Raw genomic sequence first — 21,938 nt, 5'->3', positions numbered from 1 at the left:
TTTATTTATTATGGATCCCCATTAGCTGCTTCCTGGGGTCCGGCAAAATTAAGGTATTAAGATACAATTTTAAAAACACTACAATACATTCATTATAGAATTCAGAACACACTATGGGTGTCCGAGCTGTGTGCAAATATTTTTAACAGACAGCTTGGTACCTTCAGCTTGTCAACATCTCTTACAAAAACAAGTAATGAGGAAGTCACTCTCTTCCACTTTGAGCCATGAGAGATTGACATGCATGCCATTAGTGTTAGCTCTCCATGTACTTTTAAGCGCCAGTCGTGCTGCCCTGTTCTGAGTCAACTGCCATTTTCCCAAGTCGCTCTTTGTGGCACTTGACCACGCGACTGAACAGTAGTCCAGGTGCGAGAAAGCCCGGGCCTTTGAAATGCTTACTGAATTTGTTTACATAAATGTTCATTAGAATAAAGAGAGTTGATGCATATTCAAAGCTGATCTTTACTAGTTGTCCCAGCCAGGCAGTGGGCCTTCCCTGGTGGTTAATGGGCTTATTAATTTGTAATGCTTAATTGTCCCATCATTCCTGAAGTGGCAGGTCGTTTGTCTGCCCCTCGGGGCTCCTGCAGCCCCATTGAGAGCTTAAATAGAACATGTAGTCTTGGAGCCCAAACCTTTCATTTGGGCCAGCCACAGAACAGCTCTCCCTAAGCCTATTTGCTTTCATTCTGCTTTAATGGATTCCTCATCCAGCCCTCTCCCTCGCAGACCCGCCGCTCAAAGGGGAGAATTCCTCCCTGGCAGAGCGCTACATGCTTCAGCTGCAGTTGGAAGGCTCCTTTCTCTCAGGAGTTGAATTGGTTTCGGGTCTTTTGTTTTCTTCTGTTTGTATGGGGGCCAGGGTAAGTCACGCTCATACAAATGCTCCCTAATGAAACTTAAGTAGCCTATCCACAGTTTTGACTGAAATTACAGCATCAACATTTGTCATACAGTTAGCATGATATGTATTTTTTTGTTCTCAGTAAGTCTGACCAAATGTTGAAGAAAGGTAGTTTAGTTTTAGATAGGGGCTTGCTGGAGGGAGTGAGAGTGTACATTTGTCCATCTGTAGCTCATCTCCCTCGAACCATCGCGAATATGGGCCTTCCTCGCCAATGTGATGCACTGGGAAAATCTCACATCAACAAAAGCCCGTCAACATCCAAGCAAATGCCGACCCATCAAAAGATAGAAAGCATCTCAATCCAAAGCATACTTCCTATAAAATGAATTCAATTCCATCCATCCATTCTAACAGGTCGTCCAGCACTCAAACTTCATCAACTTAAAAAACAGAGCGAGGGACCAGGGTTAACGGAGAGGTGCAGGAAGGAACAAGGTTTTCATGCCTGTGAATGGGACAGGGGCGTTTGTCTGTGATTAGAACACTAAGCACGGAGACATTTATGTGCTGAAAGGAAAACTTAGCTCATTATGTGATGCTGAGGATTAAGATTGTCCTCTATTGTTCCCTGGGGAGGTACCAGGGGCTTGGCCCACAGAGGGAGGGACTTGTCCTCCTTTGAGCGAGCAGCCATACACCTACCCTGAGTTTCCCCCTTTTGAAAAGGGCCATAATAGGTTGTCTATGGCGGCTAGGTTGTATGGTGGAGGAATCTTTTCTCATTCAATTTTTTTTGTGTGTTTTGTGGGTGTGTCCTGCTTGTTGTCCATTGTGATTCTGCAGGGTGAATATCAGCCCAAATTCTGCAGTGGTCCAACCTGAATAGAAAAGAAACAAGCGGAGTGTGGATGGGGGGAATAGGCATAGCAATTAGTAAAGACATGTTTGAAGAGCGAGCACGGTGCACACAAAAGTTTTCTTTTGAAGTTTCAAAAACTTTTGTCCTGCACCCTCCATTCTTCCATCAAAGCACAGCAATTCTGCATAATGTTCCTTTTTGGTACTTCTATGTACCTGAAATGTTTGTCCGTCAATGCCCAAGAACTAGCAGTTACTTGTCTGACTTTCCTTTAGTCTTCTTTTGTTCATGTGCAGATTATCTGGGCTCAACATTCATTATGTTTCCTTTATGAGGAAAGGTAGACGTAAAGCTACTTTAACATTCCATTAGAAGTCCAAACACACAGCACAAACTACTTTTTCTTTCCAATGTTGATGTAAAGGTCTCCTTTTTAAAGTCTCCATCTGGGTGTGAGTATAGCTATGCAATTACTCCTTTAATTAGTTTGTTACACAAACATAGAAATCAATCCCCGGTGCCTCGGCTATCGGACGTCAGTTCTATCAGCAGGACATTGTGTTCTAAGTAATAGCTGGAGTCAACGGGAATGAAGGCTTGTTTTTCACATTCTATCCTAAGCTCATTTCAAAACGTTCTGCTCATTCAGTATACCCACGTACAATTCACTGTAATCATTCTTAATTCATTTCAACTGCAAATGTTTTATTCTGAGATTTAAAATAGTTTATGAAGGTATGTCAGCCTGCGTGGCAAAAACATTCTACTTGAGTGAGAGCACTGCTTCGATGTGGTTGGTAGCTTCCACTTTCTGATTTGTTAGATCTAATTAAGTGTGACTCCTTGAGTATGTACTGTACACGTCTGGCAGAAGGAAAGCTGTCATATGGTGGAAAGTGAAAGAGCAAGGCTTAATAAACATGTTGTACCAAGACAAGTACAAACCACAAAGTAGAGTTCATTCAGCCCTCATCTCCTCCTACTAGTGTCTAGCACTCAAGTAATAATGCATTGAATAGTTTAATGTAGAATAGTGCAAATTCTGATTTAGTGTTTTGCTGTAATCACATTCATCAAAGGGACAGTAACCTCGACACAGTGAAGGATGCCAGATCTTTTAACCGAGGGCTTTAGTCTTTGGCTGCCTGTTGACTTTGAAGTGTGGGTTGCATAAGCCAGTCTCACATTCCAGAACTGATTTTATAGTACAGTGTAGTACAGACTGTTTATCTATCTCTTGTCCATGCACCTAAAGTATGTGTTAACAATATATGTTCATATAAAATATGTGTTTGTCAGTGTGTTTGTTTGTTGTTTGGCAGTCTGCATCTATCAGTTTGTATCAATATGATTTGTAATAATATCCATGTCCTGCATATTACCCATTTTCTTAACTTTGTTCAATTTAGAAGGGATGTCAATATGTACCCAGCTTCTCTGAATTGTCTTTCATTTCGCAGTAACAGGAACCCCAATCCTCGAACCCTGTTTGTTTTATGGAGCCTTAATATGTTAAAATTATTTGGATGGAACTGGAGAGGGAGTTTAAAGTGCAGGGGCTGAATGTCGGTTTCAAAGTAGGTGTGGGGCGATCGATATGTGACATATGTTAATTTGGTAAAGTCCCGTCCTGACCTTGATGTTTGCTACAATTACACTGAAGCAGCTGGAATGATGAGCGGGAGTGTCAAAGAGAAGAGACAGGGACACACGTCGCAGGCAGCGACCACCGAAGACAACTGGGCATTTCCTCATGTCACTTCCCCGCAGATATGTCTTAAAGCATCAGCATGCTTCGGTTCAGCTGCCGTCTAGCCAAACTCCGATAAGTCAAGAAATCTGTAATTAATTTTAACGTTTTTGCTGAGAAATCTTAGTTGTGCAATTTTACATCTAATTAAGATGTCTGGTGCAGTGTTTCTCCAGTGAACAAATTTGCATGAAAACGATTAGTCTCTCTTTGAATGACAACAAACACTTAATTGAAGAATCCCTACTGTTGACCAATCACCAACGAAGGGACATAGCCTTCGGCTATCGACTTCTGCTTACCTCGAGAAAAATGTTGTGTGCACGAACAGCCAAAAAAAACATTGCTGTAAACCAAAACAAACAAAAACATCACAAAATGTTGTCATAATATACAGTACCAGTCAAAAGTTTGAACACACCTACTCATTCCAGGGCTTTTCTTTATTTTTACTATTTTCTACATTATAGAATAATAGTGAAATAACACATATGGAATCATGTAATAACCGAAAAAGTTAAACAGATACAAATATTTTATATTTGAGATTCTTTAAAGTAGCCACCCTTTGCACTGATGACAGCTTTGCACACTCTTGACATTCTCTCAACCAGCTTAATGAGGTAGGAATGCATTTCAATTAACAGGTATACCTTGTTAAAAGTTAATATGTGGAATTTCTTTCCTTGATGCGTTTGAGCCAATCAGTTGTTTAAAGAAGACAGCCCTATTTGGTAAAATACCAAGTCCATATTATGCCAAGAACAGCTCAAATAAGCAAAGAGAAACAACAGTCCATCAAAGTCAGTTAAGTACAAATTCTTATTTTCAATGATGGTCTATTTTTGGTTCCAACCGCCGTGTCTTTGTGAGATGCAGAGTAGGTGAACGGATGATCTCCGCATGTGTGGTTCCCACTGTGAAGCATGGAGGAGGAGGTATAATGGTGAGGGGGTGTTTTGCTGGTGACAGTCTGTGATTGATTTAGAATTCAAGGCACACTTAACCAGCGTGGCCACACAGCATTCTGCAGTATCATATGTTTTTCAACAGGACAATGACCCAAAACACTCCTCCAGGTTTATGGCTATTTGACCAAGAAAAAGAGTGATGATGTGCTGCATCAGATGACCTGGCCCCCACATTCACTCAGCTTCAAACCCAATTGAGATGGTTTGGGATGAGTTGGACCGCAGAGTGAAGGAAAAGCAGGCAACAAGTGCTCAGCGTATGTGACTCACCAGCTCAAATTGGTCTTATGTAGCCAAATTTGAAATGCTGTTTTTTTACATTGGATATAAATAAAATCAAATGTATTCATATAGCCCTTCGTACATCAGCTGATATCTCAAAGTGCTGTACAGAAACCCAGCCTAAAACCCCAAACAGCAAGCAATGCAGATGTAGAAGCACGGTGGCTAGGAAAAACTCCCTAGAAAGGCCAAAACCTAGGAAGAAACCTAGAGAGGAACCAGGCTATGTGGGGTGGCCAGTCCTCTTCTGGCTGTGCCGGGTGGAGATTATAACAGAACATGGCCAAGATGTTCAAATGTTCATAGATGACCAGCATGGTCCAATAATAATAAGACAGAACAGTTGAAACTGGAGCAGCAGCACGGCCAGGTGGACTGGGGACAGCAAGGAGTCATCATGTCAGGTAGTCCTGAGGCATGGTCCTAGGGCTCAGGTCCTCCGAGAGAGAGAGAGAGAAAGAAAGAAAGAGAGAATTAGAGAGAGCACACTTAAATTCACACAGGACACCGAATAGGACAGGAGAAGTACTCCAGATATAACAAACTGATCCTAGCCCCCCGACACATAAACTACTGCAGCATAAATACTGGAGGCTGAGACAGGAGGGGTCAGGAGACACTGTGGCCCCATCCGAGGACACCCCCGGACAGGGCCAAACAGGAAGGATATAACCCCACCCACTTTGCCAAAGCACAGCCCCCACACCACTAGAGGGATATCTTCAACCACCAACTTACCATCCTGAGACAAGGCCGAGTATAGCCCACAAAGATCTCCGCCACGGCACAACCCAAGGGGGGGGCGCCAACCCAGACAGGAAGATCACATCAGTGACTCAACCCACTCAAGTGACACACCCCTCCCAGGGACGGTATGAAAGAGCCCCAGTAAGCCAGTGACTCAGCCCCTGTAATAGGGTTAGAGGCAGAGAATCCCAGTGGAAAGAGGGGAACCGGCCAGGCAGAAACAGCAAGGGCGGTTCGTTGCTCCAGAGCCTTTCCGTTCACCTTCCCACTCCTGGGCCAGACTACACTCAATCATATGACCCACTGAAGAGATGAGTCTTCAGTAAGGACTTAAAGGTTGAGACCGAGTTTGCGTCTCTTACATGGGTAGGCAGACCATTCCATAAAAATGGAGCTCTATAGGAGAAAGCCCCGCCTCCAGCTGTTTGCTTAGAAATTCTAGGGACAATTAGGAGGCCTGCGTCTTGTGACCGTAGCGTACGTGTAGGTATGTACGGCAGGACCAAATCAGAGAGATAGGTAGGAGCAAGCCCATGTAATGCTTTGTAGGTTAGCAGTAAAACCTTGAAATCAGCCCTGGCCTTGACAGGAAGCCAGTGTAGGGAGGCTAGCACTGGAGTAATATGATCACATTTTTGGGTTCTAGTCAGGATTCTAGCAGCCGTATTTAGCACTAACGGAAGTTTATTTAGTGCTTTATCCGGGTAGCCGGAAAGTAGAGCATTGCAGTAGTCTAACCTAGAAGTGACAAAAGCATGGATACATTTTTCTGCATCATTTTTGGACAGAAAGTTTCTGATTTTTGCAATGTTACGTAGATGGAAAAAAGCTGTCCTTGAAATGGTCTTGATATGTTCTTCAAAAGAGAGATCAGGGTCCAGAGTAACGCCGATAAGTAGAGAGTAGAGTAGAGACTCAGAACTACAAAATTGTTTATCATACACTGCATTTGAGGAACAATGGCAAAGTAATTCTGCTTTGAAAGTTGATCAACTTGTAAACTCACTATTGAGAAAAGGGCCTTTGAAAGTTTTGGTATTTACTGGAGTGCTCTCCTTTGTCTACACCCATTCAGTATTGTTCACACCATCTTAAGCCAGCCCCAACCATCTCTTTAAGGATTCACATGTGAGGTCGTGCTAAACAGTGAGTAGTATAGTAAAGATTAAGACTAAAAGTGGTAGTAGCCTACAATAAGGAACAATTCCAGGTAAACATTGTGTCCAGATATTTATTTTTAATAAATATTAGATGACACTTACGCAGACACACTTGTCTAAATTGATGGGTAATGTGAAATGCCACATCCAGTGGTGGGAAAAGTACTAAATTGTCATACTTGAGTAAAAGTATAAAGCATTTCAAAGGTCTTATATTAAACCAGACGGCACAATTTTTTATATATATATATTTTATTGACGATAGCCAGGGGCACACTCCAACACTCACATAATTTACAAACGTGTCACGTTCTGACCATAGTTCTGTTATTTTATTCTTTGTTTTAGTATGGTCAGGGCGTGAGTTGGGGTGGGCAGTCTGTTTGTTTTTCTATGTTGGTTTTTGTGTTCGGCCTAGTATGGGTCTCAATCAGAGGCAGGTGTCGTTAGTTGTCTCTGATTGAGAATCATACTTAGGTAGCCTGGGTTTCACTTTTGGTTTGTGGGTGTTTGTTTCCGTGTGAGTGTTTGGGCCACACGGTACTGTTTCGGTTTTCGTTTTGTTCACATCGCTTATTGTTTTGTATTTCAGTGTTCAGTTAGTTTTGAATAAATCATCATGAACACTTACCACGCTGCACTTTGGTCCGATCCTTCTTCCACCTCTGAATGCCGTTACAAAACAAAACATTTGTGTTTTGTGAGTCTGCCACATCAGAGGCGGTAGTGATGAACAGGGATGTTTTTTCTAAGTGTGTGAATTGGACAATTTTCCTGTCAAAATGTAACAAATACTTTTGAGTGTCAAGGAAAATGTATTGCGTAAAAAGTACATTATTTTCTTTATGAATGTAGTGAAGTAAAAGTTGACAAAAATAGAAGTAGTAAAATAATGTACAGATACCACAAAAAGTGACGTAAGTAGTACTTTAAAGTATTTTTACTGAAATACTTTACACCACTGCCCAAATGCCTTCACACCAGTACATTAGCATACGATATATACACTGTTACACATGTAGTTATCACATAGTATTTCATACATAAGTTAAGGCTTAAACCCGAGTGAGGTGCACATGTACAGTACATAAACAGATGCATGCGCCATATATTTATGTGGTGGACACTTGATATGGTCACATGATATTGTTGTGGTATGTGACAAAATCATATTACGACCACACATATCAATATTTATTATTTATAAATATTTTGCGAAGTGGATGGTCTCTACAGAAGGTGTAAATGATAAAGCCAAATAGTTACTTGCATAGTAGCAATATCAGAAATAGATGGTGTCAATGTAAATAAAGTATACAGTATGTACAATAACAATATCAATAACGATAGTGATAGACGAGGTAGTTGTATGCATACAATCAGGGTTAAAGTGGCTGAGCAGCAGGATTAAAAAAAATAGTAGCAGCAACGTATGGTGTGTGTGTTAGGAGAGAGTCATGTAAATAGAGGCACTGCAGATAGTGCTGATGACTGGTCCGTCCAAACCACACATGAACAAGGGAATCTATATTCAGAAAGCCTGTTTCTGTCCTGCCCTTGACTTTGGTGCAGGGCATGTGATGTCCATAGCCTCTTCGTCGCAAAACTCCCTGATCTTGTCAAAAATATAGTTTGTCTAGCTGTGTCCAGTCCAGCTGGAGCTTTTACAGGCAGACCATGTATGGGAGGAAGGATGTCAGCATTGCGCAGCAGCTGAAACCTGGTTTAATCGAAGCTGTAACACAGGGAATAACAACAAAAAATCTGAAGACAATACAACCCTGCACAACATCAATTCACCTCCCAAGTTCAGATAAGAATAACCTCATATAATGAAAATATTTTTTTAACCTGAAGTAATGGTATTGCTTGATCTGTGGCAGCGGCCTGAAGTATGGAGTCAGGTGTTGTTGCCAGCCATTGCTTTCCACCAGCACCGTACCATCCTCCAGTCCAACCAGTTGTGGGATGTTGACCCCTGTCACAGTGCTGTCCTTCACAACACCAGCAATCTCAGACAAAGTGTTCACTCTGGTCTTTCTGAAGCGCTGCTTGATGAGGTCAAAGCACCAGTCAGGGGCAAACTTGGTGTGGCCTATGATCAGGAAGTGAAGGTCCAGATTGTGGTGGAGCTTGTGCATGGCCCACCAGGCACAATACCAGAACACAAACTTGTTCTTGTTTTGGCCACTGCAGTTATCACAATTCAGGTCCACACGTGTTTTCCCAACTCTGTAGTTGGTGAAGAAATGTTGCATGTAGTTGATGACTGTGCTGCTGCCTTTGCTTGCTTGGTCCAGCTCTCTTTTTGATGACTGTATGACTGGTGGATTAGAGTCAGGCGTGTTCTACTGATTGATGCTGATAGATAAATTCCAGATACAAATATTTTAGCATTATTATACAATAGATGCGAAATGGCATTCTGAGATATCACTAGACACAGTTGATACAGGTAATGTTAGCTACTATATCTAGCCAGCCATCTAACGTCAGCTGGCTAGCTAACAGCAAGCTTTAACTATCAATACAAACTGATTTTCATAGCTAGCTAAAGTTAACCAATAGGTTCAATGTTTGCTAGTTAGATAGCTAACATTAGGCTATAACTAGCCATGCGAAATGGCATTCTGAGAAAACTACACTAACATTACACACACCTCATACACAAGTTAATGTTAGCTAGCAAGCCAGCCACCTAACTTTAGCTGATGTTAGCTAGCTAACAACAAGCTTTATCTTGGGGTCTTTTGTTTAGACACGTCACGTTAACGTTAGTTAGCTAGCTAAACTGAAATATAAACCCAATCCATAGAGTAATGTTACTAGCAATACAAACCGATTGTCATAGGAAGCTAAAGTTAACCAAATAACGTTAGGTTCATTGTTAGTTAGCCAGCCAGACATCGAACTCCAGCTGGCTAGCTAACAGCAAGCTTTAGCTTGCAATGAAAACAACTTTCTGTCAAAATTAGAAATGTATAATTTCTGAGTCTGTCGCTAGAGTCTTACCTGTAACGTAAACTCACGTAAAGTTGTACATCGCCTTGGTCCGTACAATTGCGCTTATTTTAGCGCCCCAAAAACGTGATACTTCCAGATCAACTGTATGTCAATACCATTGTAAAGCACAATTTCTCCCCTTTCCAACAGAATCAATTACATGACCTAAACGCTGCCCGTTTCTGCATAATTCAAGCAGGCAATGAGCCCCGTCTGTTCTTTTTAAAGATGGCGGGTGGGGAAGCGAAACTAATGCGTGATAGTGAGAAGGAAAGATGTTGTGTTGGAAAATTGCTTTTTTTCACTCGATCTGTCCAACTTATCACCTTATCGCCTCTAAAATGTAAATAAAACACTATAAAGAGTTTATATAATGTGTCATTTACATACCTATTTGAAGGTTTGTGTCGAATTTGAATCTGGTTTTTAGGGCGGTGCTAAAGTGATCTTAGAAGTAAACAGCGGCTTTGAGAATGATGATCACATGCAATTATGATGAAAAAAATGACTAGGTATCCCCCTTACCCCCATCACTGTCATTTCTTGTTTTTAAAGGATTATAGAAGTGCTACACCTGGTGGAGAGAGATTGTAAGACAGAAATAGTTGCTTTATGCGTGCTGTACGTTACGACATGACACGTCAAGATGTAACAGAGCGTCCACTTTTTCAACTTTTCTCCAATACTATAGAGCCATTACAATGTCGATCAACGCTTGAATAGAAACGTAGTTCACACCCCCGATTTTGACGTCAACACAGTCGCTACAGTCCCATTCGTTTTCTTTGTAGCCTCGTTTGAATGTTGAGGTTGCGCACATTTGTACGGAATGGGGTGAGTTTACGTTGTACATTGATGAAAGCTTCACGGCAGACTGCAACCCATTTTGCAAGACATCCTTTGTTTCTGTTTAGTTTGCACAGCTTGTTTGGCCTATTGTGTTCCACTGATTTCAAACCGAGTTATTTTCAGAGTGAGAGAGTCAGCATTGCATGGCACGATTGTCGTTCAGAAAGTAGTCCATCACAACTTTTTCCCACAGACCTTAGGTGATAGCGCTTGATAAATTCAGGGCAGAAATGTTATTTGTTCTCCATGGCTAACGTTAAATCTTTCGGAAAACAATGCAGTATAAAGGATTATCTACGCATTACGAGCAGCTCATTTTATAGACACAAGATGCAACACCGCAGACCAATCCAAACTCATCTCTCGGCATGTCCAGCCCACTCATTAACTCAGCTAATCATGGCTAGCGGGAAGGTTGCTCACTTTCTCTGTGGCTAAACGAACTAAGCTCGTAATTTATCAATGTATTCATATTTACAGTTGACATACAAGTTTGATATTAAGGCACATGAAAGTTCACCTGTTCGAGAAGGCATTTCTGTCAAACAATGCATTTTGATTAAAAACATATTTTTACATTCTAAAGGCTCTCCTGTGAAGGCTCTCTTGCGACATACGCCTAGTTTCCAAATATCGGGTCACATATGTGGGAAGTCCTTCAAGACTGTTGGAAAAGCATTCCAAAGTGAAGCTGGTTGAGAGAATGCCAAAAGTGTGAAAAGCTGTCATCAAGGCAGCCATGGCTACTTTGAAGAATCTCAAATATAAAATATATTTTGATTTGTTTAACACTTTTTTGGTTGCTACATGATTCCATGTGTTATTTAATAGTTTTGATGTCTTCACTATTATTCTACAATGTAGAAAATAGTACAAATAAAGAAAAACCCTTGAATGAGTAGGTGTGTCCAAACTTTGACTGGTACTGTATGCATAAACTGCCCCAAACTGTTTCAGATGGGAAGCATGCCGACGCCTTGAGAGGCTTCCGTGAGACAAACAGAGGCCTGTAAGGAGGTATTCAGTCGGTTCCCTTCTTGAAGTGAATCCATGTGGGACCTGGGTGGTTGAGTCTATCAACCTCGTGTGAGGGTCGTATCAGTCCATCATCCTAATATGGTAGAGGGTCAGAGGGCTCAGGGATCCACTGTATCTTCTCCAGCCCATCCATATACCCATTTTAGGCAAATCTTTGGCTTTCCTACGTGACCCTGAGTAAAAGAAGTGTGAGTGTGATATGAAGCAGCCCCTGCACGCAGGCATGAGGAAAATTTGCTTTCCAAGTGAGGCAGAAACCAGGCTTGAACAGAAACCAAGGTTTGAACAGTGAACTAAAACAGGCTTTTGGCTTAATCCCAACACCCCCCTCGTTTTCCAGTGTCCCTCCGTGGGGGAGTGGCACTTGAAAATGGAGCAACAATTGGTAGAGAGAGCTAATTTAGGACTAGGGAATGGGACATCACTCTCACATCAAAAACCGCCCACGGATACCACTCAATTAATTTATTATGAGCGTTATGTTTTTCACAATGTGGCAGTAATAGCTTTCCTTACATGTGACTGACCGGCTCGAATCGGTTTTATGTAGCAAAATTTGAAATTGTGTTTTTTACATTGGATAAAAGTAGAGACTCAGAGCTAGAAAATTGTATATCATACACTACAGGTGTGGAACCTCACTTTTGAGAAAATGGCCTTTGAATGTTTTGTTACCTACTGGAGAGCTCTTCTTCGTCTACACCCATTCGGCATCGTTCACACCCTCTTGGGTTTTATCCCCACCCATCTGTTTAAGGGTTGATCCAAGCATTTTGTCCTAAAACAACAGCAGTCAAGCACCCAAGCTAACTGGCTAATGTTGGCTAGCTTGCTAGCTACTTTCAGACACAAATGAGAGAGCAGCTCACTGACCATTTTACCCACCCTAGCAGAGATTATTGGCTGTTTTTATGTCATCCAGAGCGTTGGTGACTGCAACTGTGCTGCTGGCAACAATTTACACTTTTTTGCCAATGTTTACTGACACTGGTGCTCTGAAATCTGAGTTGATAGCCAGAATGAATTTACCAGCTCCGTCTATCAACAGTTGTCACAGTGACATTCTATTGAAATGGTTACTTGCATAGTGGAGTCTTTTGTTAAGACCTGTAGCTAGCTAGCTAAACACTGAACCATAATCCCAACTCATGACGTTACTACACTGCATGAATCTGCAGGTAGTTAACCAACCACGTTCAATGTTAGCTAGCTAACATTAGGCTATAACTAGCAAAGCAAATGGCTCTGAGATACAAATAATATTACTACACAGATCATACACGTGATGTTAGCTAGCGAGCCAGCCAGCTAATGTTAGTTAGCTAGCTAAGAGTACACTTTAACTTGAAATGAAAACGACTTTCTGACAAAATTAGAAACGTCTTCCGAGTGGCGCAGTGTTCTAAGGCACTGCATCGCGGTGCTAGCTGTGCCACTAGAGATTCTGGGTTCGAGTCCAGGCTCTGTCGTAGCCGGCCGCGACCATGGGGCGGCACACAATTGGTCCAGCATCGTCTGGGTTAGGGGAAGGTTTGACCGGCAGGGATGTCCTTGTTCCATCGTGCACTAGCGACTCCTGCGGTTGGCCGTGTGCAGTGCACACTAACACGGTTGCCAGGTGTTTCGGTGTTTCTTCCAACACATTGGTGCGGCTGGCTTCCGGGTTACTCCATGTGTAACTCTGTGGTGTTGTCTGTGTCACACTGCTTTGCTTTATCTTGGCCAGGTCGCAGTTGCAAATGAGAACTTGTCCTCAACTAGCCTACCCAGTTAAATAAAGGTGAAATTAAAAAAGTGGGCATTGTGTCAAGAAGCGGTGCGGCTTGGTTGAGTTATGTTTCGGAGGACGCATGACGCTCGACCTTCGCCGCTCCCTAGTCCGTACGGGAGTTGCAGCGATGAGACAAGACTGTAACTACCAATTGGGGAGAAAAAGGGGTAAAAAAATATTTATATAAAAAAAATGTAAAAATACCATTTCAAACGTGTAATATCTAATTTTGCTAGCTAGACTATCTTACCTGTATACATGGACTGGAATGGATGCTTCTGCCTGTTACGGATGCCATCGTTACCCTAGCTTAGTTTGAAGATGTAATCCGGAGACAGTTGTTTTCGCCATCTCCTTAGCTATCATACTTCAATTCCACTGATTTCAAAACTCGGTCCTCCAGTGGGTGGAGAGCACATCTTATGCAGTTCTACTACGGGATATATATTTTTTAAAGAAACATTAGACACGATTACCTACACAAATAGACAGAAGCGTGCTACACAGCAGACCAATCTGAGCTCAACTCTCGGCATGTCCAGCCCACTCATTATGTCAGCCAATCATGGCTAGCGGGAATGTTGCTGTCTTTTACTGTGGCTAAACCAACTAGGCACGTACTTTAACAATTGTCTGCATATTTAGATATGACATACAATTTAAGGCATATGAAGTTCACATGTTCCAGAAGGTATTTAAGACAAAAAAATGCATTTTGATATACAAAAAAAAGTTTACGTTCAAATGGCTGTCCTGTGAAGTAGTGATGCGCGACATATGCCTAGTTTCCTGAAACGAGTCACATATTTCTCATGCAACAAATATGTACTTCCCATATGAACAGCTGAACAACAATGTGCCCGTAATGTATCCACCCTCTGGATGAGAGTAGTAGAGTAGTTTGACTTGAGGCACCGGTACTGCTTGCCATGTGGAAAAAAATAGAATAATCTATGGCTTGGGTGGTTGGAATCTTTAACAATTTTATAGCTGTCCTGGATGGCAGGGAGCTCGGCCCCAGTGATGTACTGGGCGGTCCGCACCACCCTCTGTAGTGCCATGTGATCGAGGGCGGTGCTATTGCCATACCAGGCAGTGATGCAGCCAGTCAAAATGCTCTCAATGCTACAGCTGTAGAACTTCTTTGAGGATGTGAGGGCCCATGCCAAACCTTTTCAACCTCCTGAGGGGGAAGAGGCGCTTTCGCATGTGTTTGGACCATTTTACTGTAATTCTTAAGTGATTTGGACACCAAGGAACTTGACCTGCTCCACTGTGGCACCGTCGATGTGGATTGATTCGTGCTCGCTCCCCCATTACCTGTAGTGAATTATCAGCTCCTTGGTCTTACTGATGTTCTGGCACCACACCGCTAGGTCAGTGACGACCTCCCTATAGGCTGACTCATCATCGCCGGTGGTCAGGCCTACCATTGTCGTGTCATCAGCAAACTTGATGATGGTGTTGGAGTTGTGTGTGGCCACGCAGTTGTGGGTGAACAGGGAGTATAGGAGGGAACTAAGCACACATCCCTGTGGGGCCCCTGTGTTGAGGGTCAGAGTGGTGGAGGTGATGTTGTCTACCCTCAAATTTTCTAATGAAGCCAGTGACGGAGATGGTTAGCTCGTCAGTGTTATCGGCGGAGTCTAAAAACATATTCCAATCAGCGCTAGCAAAGCAGTCCTGTAGTATAATCTCTGATTCTGGTGACCATTTCTCAAACAGAGCAAGTCATGGGTAATTCCTGTTTGAATTTCTGCTTGTAAACAGGAAGCAGGAGTATGGAGTGATGATCTGATTTGCAGAATGACGGACGAGGGAGAGCCCTGTATACTTGCTTGTGGGTAGAATAACAGTGGTCTACAACTACAGTGCCTTGCGAAAGTATTCGGCCCCCTTGAACTTTGCGACCTTTTGCCACATTTCAGGCTTCAAACATAAAGATATAAAACTGTATTTTTTTTGTGAAGAATCAACAACAAGTGGGACACAATCATGAAGTGGAACGACATTTATTGGATATTTCAAACTTTTTTTAACAAATCAAAAACTGAAAAATTGGGCGTGCAAAATTATTCAGCCCCCTTAAGTTAATACTTTGTAGCGCCACCTTTTGCTGCGATTACAGCTGTAAGTCGCTTGGGGTATGTCTCTATCAGTTTTGCACATCGAGAGACTGAAATTTTTTCCCATTCCTCCTTGCAAAACAGCTCGAGCTCAGTGAGGTTGGATGGAGAGCATTTGTGAACAGCAGTTTTCAGTTCTTTCCACAGATTCTCGATTGGATTCAGGTCTGGACTTTGACTTGGCCATTCTAACACCTGGATATGTTTATTTTTGAACCATTCCATTGTAGATTTTGCTTTATGTTTTGGATCATTGTCTTGTTGGAAGACAAATCTCCGTCCCAGTCTCAGGTCTTTTGCAGACTCCATCAGGTTTTCTTCCAGAATGGTCCTGTATTTGGCTCCATCCATCTTCCCATCAATTTTAACCATCTTCCCTGTCCCTGCTGAAGAAAAGCAGGCCCAAACCATGATGCTGCCACCACCATGTTTGACAGTGGGGATGGTGTGTTCAGGGTGATGAGCTGTGTTGCTTTTATGCCAAACATAACGTCTTGCATTGTTGCCAAAAAGTTCAATTTTGGTTTCATCTGACCAGAGCACCTTCTTCCACATGTTTGGTGTGTCTCCCAGGTGGCTTGTGGCAAACTTTAAACGCAGAGTTTCCGGGTTCAGCACCCAGGTGGGACATGAAATACTAGTCTGTTTGTGTTGACTTTAAACATAGAGAGCTGAACCTCTCAGTCCTTGAATGGGCTCCTGGATTGCTCTCTGTTTGCTTCTGGATTTAGAAGGTACTTATACAGTTGGCATTTGTAAGGGGTCCGACTGAGTTGTTAAAATAGCAGGTGTTTATCGTGGGGTCCCTAACAGTCTGAGTAAGGAAAAGTTGTAGCTATAACTTAAGTTACCATCCCTGACTGAGCCACTGCCATGTTGCACTAGGCTGGCTCTCAGGATGTCAGCTCCAAATACAGATGCAGGTACATTGGTATCATGCTGTTTTGATTAAATGGAACCCATCCCCTATCTGTTCAACAGATGGGGACAATGCACTTATGATCATCACAATGTTACACTATTTCTTACTAGTGCTTTTGTTGTAGTCTGGATACCAGTCTTTTTAGCTAACATTCCACTCCTGTCATTTGCCAAAGAATGTTAGCAAATGTTAGCTGAAAAGGTACCCAGGCTACTTTAGCTGTTCATTTGTTAGTTTGCCCTTCCTAGCTGCTACAGGGGAGCTTCAGAGCAGCTGGGTCCAGGCTCATATAGGGCAGTGGTACAGGGCACAGAAAAGATAGCCCAGGGGCCAAGAGTCAGCCCAGTTTTGGCCCTCTGTCTCTCCTGGTGCTGAGGTCCCAGAGAACCCTGCCCTGAAGTAGGATGTTGCGTGGTCCAAGTCGATCCCCCCTCTGTGCCAGTAATCCCTAAAAGAGTAGAGGAAATGCTTAATGCCGGGTCAATCCTCCGCTCGACAGAATAAGGCATCCCTAAATCTGACTTGCGCTTCCTTCCTATAGACCCATGTCAGAGAGCAAGGCACCCTGGGTAATGCACATGGATTACCTTATGAAATAGGCTGAATACTGGAAACAGTTCACAGAATGTTTAAACGTTCATATTTCGGACCGAGATGGATGCGTAATCACAATGCGTAATCACATTTAGTAAATAGTATTAGTCCTAAACTTTGTTGCCTTGGCTCAGTCTAAAATAACTTTAAAAGAAGCAAGTATCAGGTGGACAGCTTAGTGAAAAGGAACATGTTTGATGCCATTCCATTGTCTCCATTCCAGCCATTATTATGAGCCGTCCTCCCCTCAGCAGCCTCCACTGTTGTGGAGGGCCTCTGCGAATTGAGTCTTTCAATGCAATCCAAGCATACATAGTTTGGCCATTAAAAGCGATTAAAACTCACATACCTAGGAAATGTTGTGAAATGTCAACATTTAATAGCGCTGAATCAGTCATGTTTAATGAACTTTGAAAATATTAACACTTCAAAGATGCATCTGGTGCGATTTTGACTGTTTTTATCCTCAACAGGTTGTTAATCCGTCAGAAGTGTTGTTCATTCTTTTGTATGCATGTAGTGGGTAATGCAGTAAGGTCTGTGCTGTGACCAAGGCTCGTAAATTTCCCCCTCCGTTAAGAACCAGCCGTTAATACAGACCTGTGTAACAGCACCGAACTGTAATTTTTTCCATAAGCTAGGCTCTGGAGTTGTATAAATCAGAGTGCTGGGGGTGAAGACTGTAGCTAGTGCTGCACACTGTCAATCCTCAGGAGCTTTGAATGTGTTGAGTTGGAATAACAGTCCCTCTCGGATTTCACTCTCTAGTTTCTGCTCAAAAGGTTGAAAATATTACAGTAATTAGTGTGGCTTTGAGATAAATCTTAATTAGTTTGAAGCTGGGGGGGTAACCTTGGTCCTGCAGGGACTAGGTGCTATTTTGATAGTTTGGTTAAATGTCTGTGTTTAGTTGGGTGTAATGCTCTTGTCTGACCATCTTTGTATCCATTGGTTATTATCTGATATTGGGTACATCAATCTAAAACATGTTGTGGTAACGCTCTGGTTCTGAGAGTTTTTAACCCTTCACCACTTAAGCCACAATTGAACTGTGAAGAGTTGGCTTGGCCTGGTATCAACTGCCTGCCAGTGAATAAATGTAGACACTGACCCACCCACCCTCTTGCTACTAGACTAGACTGTCCATACTGAGAACCAGTGTTTCTAAATTAAAATCCTAGAAGGACATGACCCTGTTGGAAAACACAGCCCTACACCAACACCGGACTCAGGGATTTACATTTCTATTGACCAAACACCTGGCCCTCTCGAGCTACCAGCCTCGTTACTTGGCAGACATGAAAGCAAATAAACTGTGGGGTTACACAAACAGTCCTGTCACAGGGCACCCAAACAGTAAATGTGTGAAATGCCGCACACTGTTGTGCCTGAAGAAAGGGGAAAATTCGTTTATTTTATTGAGAAACCTGACATCCCTCATACTGCATGTCTTTGTTTGACTTTCCATAAATCAGGGAGAGTTTTTGATGGGCGGGCTGCCACGGGTGAGGGGGGGGTTGATTTTCTGCAGGCATGGAGTGATGTTTGGATGTATATCAAGAAATCTATTGCTATTTCATGGAGGCTATATTACTGTATGTTTTTCTAGGCAAGACATTTGGCTTTTGATTAAAGGGTAGGGATCTGATCAAACGAGGGTGCTTATTGTTATTGAGTACAGCTGAACTTGAATGAATGATTTTCAACATGTTCTCTGTGTGTGTGCTCAGATTTAAGTGCACAGTGTAATCAAAATAACCTCTCATAGTGCCTTTAGTGTTTGAATGTGCATTAGACAGACTTGAAGAAAGGGTACTGTGGAGGGAGGGAGTGTAGGGGCCCACTGTAGGGGCCTAGAGTGTAAGGAGCATTACTGAGTGATAATGAAGCTGTCAGATGCCCCATCATCAGTGGTGCTCTCCTCTCTTCTGAACATGCCGGTCATGTGGTGGAGGGAGGAGCTGGGGAGAGGGTGGTGTAACCAGAGTACCATACAGCAACTCATTTTACCACTTAGTCAGATATTACCATCCAGCACTATAAAAATACTTTATTCTTTTTTTTCTATTGGCATTTCAAATATATTCTCAGTCCAAATAGCTGAATCCAAAGACATTATCTTCAAATCAATGCACGTGGAGCTCGCAGGTGGTCCAAGACAGTTCTCGGCTCGCTCTTTTCACAAGCATCGGTTTTTGATTGAGATCTTCAGCGCAGGCCAGCCAGTCCAATATTAGCACAGATGGCCACTGACAATAGATAAGTAATGTATCCGTTTAAACAAGTTTCCACTGGTTTATCCAGTCCCACCTGTTGTAACGTCTGATTCTTGCTTCTCTGATTAACTGCTCTGTGAGAGTATGGCCACATCTTGAAGTGGTTTTGTGGTGTGAAGTATGGCAGATCTGTTTGGCATTGACTCATCATTGTTAATCCATCTCCTGGAGTGAGATACTGGGGGTGGCAGTACAAAGCTTTGAGCAGGACGAGTCACAGAGAGGAGATAGGAGATATGATCTGGGGTCTTCAGCATCGTGTCCCATGTTACTGGACACTGGATTCTGGTTCTGTCCTAATCCCACTCCTACAGCCATTAGAGCGTATTGGGTCACAGCTAGCTGTAAAGGAGGTTACAGTGAGTTTTTTTTTCTCCCACTGACCGTAATGCCCTGCTACCTTTGTCTGTCTTGTCTCTCTCTCTGTCTGTAGATGACGCCAGCACTGGGAGGGATGGAGCTGGAACAGCGGGAGACGCAGAATACAGCACTGACCAGTCAGGGAAATTTGGTAAGACACTGAGCACTCTCTCTCTGACCTTTATCTCTTGTTTCATCTGACCCTAGTTCATTTAGAAACAGGGCATTCTCTTACTGCTGGGTATGTAGTGGTCCGTACTCTAGTTAGGGGGTGTAGGTCTAGTTTTGCATCTGGACACACCTGGACCCACTCTGCCCTGTGTGTGCTTCTCTGACACACACACACAAATAACCCCCCACTCACCTCAACAGCAGGGTACTGTTTGCTTTGGTAATTGCCTCTGACAGGCCAGAGAGCAGGCTATTTAAGTGAAGTGTGATTGGGGAAACATTCCACCCCCCCCCCCCCCCCCCCCCCCCCCCTCTCTCTCTCCGTTTGCTGCCCTTTGGACTCAGTGGCTGCAGAATGTAGCCATGTTCTACCCTGATCACAAGCGGGCTGCCATGAGTATTTTTGCACTGTGAAGTGTGGTGGTGAAGTGCCCCCACTGAGCTGTGGCACTCTCTGCTCTCAGTTCTCTAGAAGGCCAGACCAGTCTTATCAAACTGAAGTCCACTACTGTATATATTTTCTCCTATTGACTCAATCTCAGCACAGTTTAAATACAACAAGCGTTGGTACTGCTGAGTGAAAATAATTTTGTGAAGGTGCCCTTGGCAGGTTACATTATGCTGAGTAGTGCTACCACACCAGAAATACTGTTGGGTGTTAGAAAAGTTGTCAAATATACAGACCTTAATTATTTTCTAAGTCATGCAGCGTGATTCATTGCAGTATTTAATGTTTTATTTAATGCTGTTTGATGTGCATACCATTATAAAACTTGTAAAAACATTCCTGTGATGTGTTCCCCAACAACACCATTTCTTTGATTGTAAACGCACTTTATTGCAAACAACCCTTTCTTTGATCGCAGTCCGACCACGCTTCACACAGCCAGCCAAGATGAGGAAGCGCGTGATAGCCAGGCCAGTGGGCAGCTCAGTACGGCTGAAGTGCATGGCTAGTGGGAACCCTCGTCCAGATATCGTGTGGGTGAAGGACAGCAAGCTGCTGACCCCTGGGGAGGTGGGTGAGGGCCGTAAGAAGAAGTGGACTCTGAGTCTGAAGAACCTGACCCCTGAGAACAGTGGGAAGTATACCTGCCACGTTTCCAACCGGGTTGGAGAGATCAACGCCACATACAAAGTGGAAGTCATCCGTAAGTTTGGTCACTTACTTTCAGTATATATTTATTCGTTGTTGGTTGATTCATAGACTTGGGTCAATGTTGAATGGTAAGGTTGGATTAGCATTGAGCTAGGGTTGAAGTAGAGTATTGATGCAGTTGAGTTTGGAGGTTGGGCATGAACTAGTGTTCACTGGCCAAATTGGTTTATAGTTGAGGATGGGGTTTGGGTTTGGGTTTAGGTTGGTAGTGGTTGATTTGGTAGTGGTGTTGAGCTGTGAGGTTGGGTTAGAGGTGGGCTGGCTTGGCGTGGCGAGTCTCAGGCTCCCTCTCTCTATCGACATCTGCTCCTCATTGTATCCCAGCTGTGTGCTGACTTCAAAAACACATGTTTCTACCAAACACAGAAGCGGTGAGGATGAAGTGAATGCAGCTTGTGCTTTCTCGTGTCAAATGTGGCATTTTCTCCATCAACCTCATCCTATTCTAGCCGCAGCACGGAGAAAGAGAGGAAAGGAAAGCGCTGAACATGGCAATAACGTTGCTGTTAATATGAAAACTATCTCCTTTGTCTTTCCATCATAGAGCGGACAAACTCCAAGCCCATCCTGACCGGCACTCATCCGGTGAACACCACAGTAGACTATGGTGGCACAACCTCGTTCCAGTGCAAGGTGCGCAGTGACGTCAAGCCAGTGATTCAGTGGCTGAAGCGGGTGGAGCCGGGGAACGAGAACAAGTACAACTCCACCATCGAGGTGGGCGACCATCGCTTCGTGGTGCTGCCCACGGGAGATGTATGGTCCAGGCCAGATGGCTCCTACCTCAACAAGCTGCTCATCACCCGCGCCAAGGATGAGGATGCTGGCATGTACATCTGCCTGGGCGCCAACACCATGGGCTACAGCTTCCGCAGTGCCTTCCTCACTGTGCTGCCAGGTGAATGGAACACCCTGCTACACCCTTACCTTGTTACACCCTGTTTAATCATAACACTCTGTTACAACCATATAGCACCCTACTACACCCTTACTCTGTTACATTCTTAGTCTGTTACATCCTGTTTAACCATAACACCCTGCTACACACTT

General features: G+C 43.3%; 1 protein-coding gene across 1 annotated transcript in view; it reads left to right on the top strand.

Annotated features, from left to right (window-relative positions):
- Window positions 1-21,938, top strand: part of LOC110488539 (fibroblast growth factor receptor-like 1) — a 67,308-nt gene that overhangs the window by 41,332 nt on the left and 4,038 nt on the right. Inside the window, exons 5-7 of the mRNA XM_021560769.3 lie at window positions 19,632-19,709; window positions 20,596-20,880; window positions 21,433-21,786. Of these exons, the coding sequence (XP_021416444.1) occupies window positions 19,632-19,709; window positions 20,596-20,880; window positions 21,433-21,786 (717 nt within the window). The remainder of the gene's footprint in view (window positions 1-19,631; window positions 19,710-20,595; window positions 20,881-21,432; window positions 21,787-21,938) is intronic.

This window comes from Oncorhynchus mykiss, chromosome 14 (assembly GCF_057628025.1).
Source record: "Oncorhynchus mykiss isolate SJ-2025 chromosome 14, ASM5762802v1, whole genome shotgun sequence".
Taxonomy (NCBI): domain Eukaryota; kingdom Metazoa; phylum Chordata; class Actinopteri; order Salmoniformes; family Salmonidae; genus Oncorhynchus; species Oncorhynchus mykiss.
This window is presented reverse-complemented; position numbering and strand designations above follow the sequence as displayed.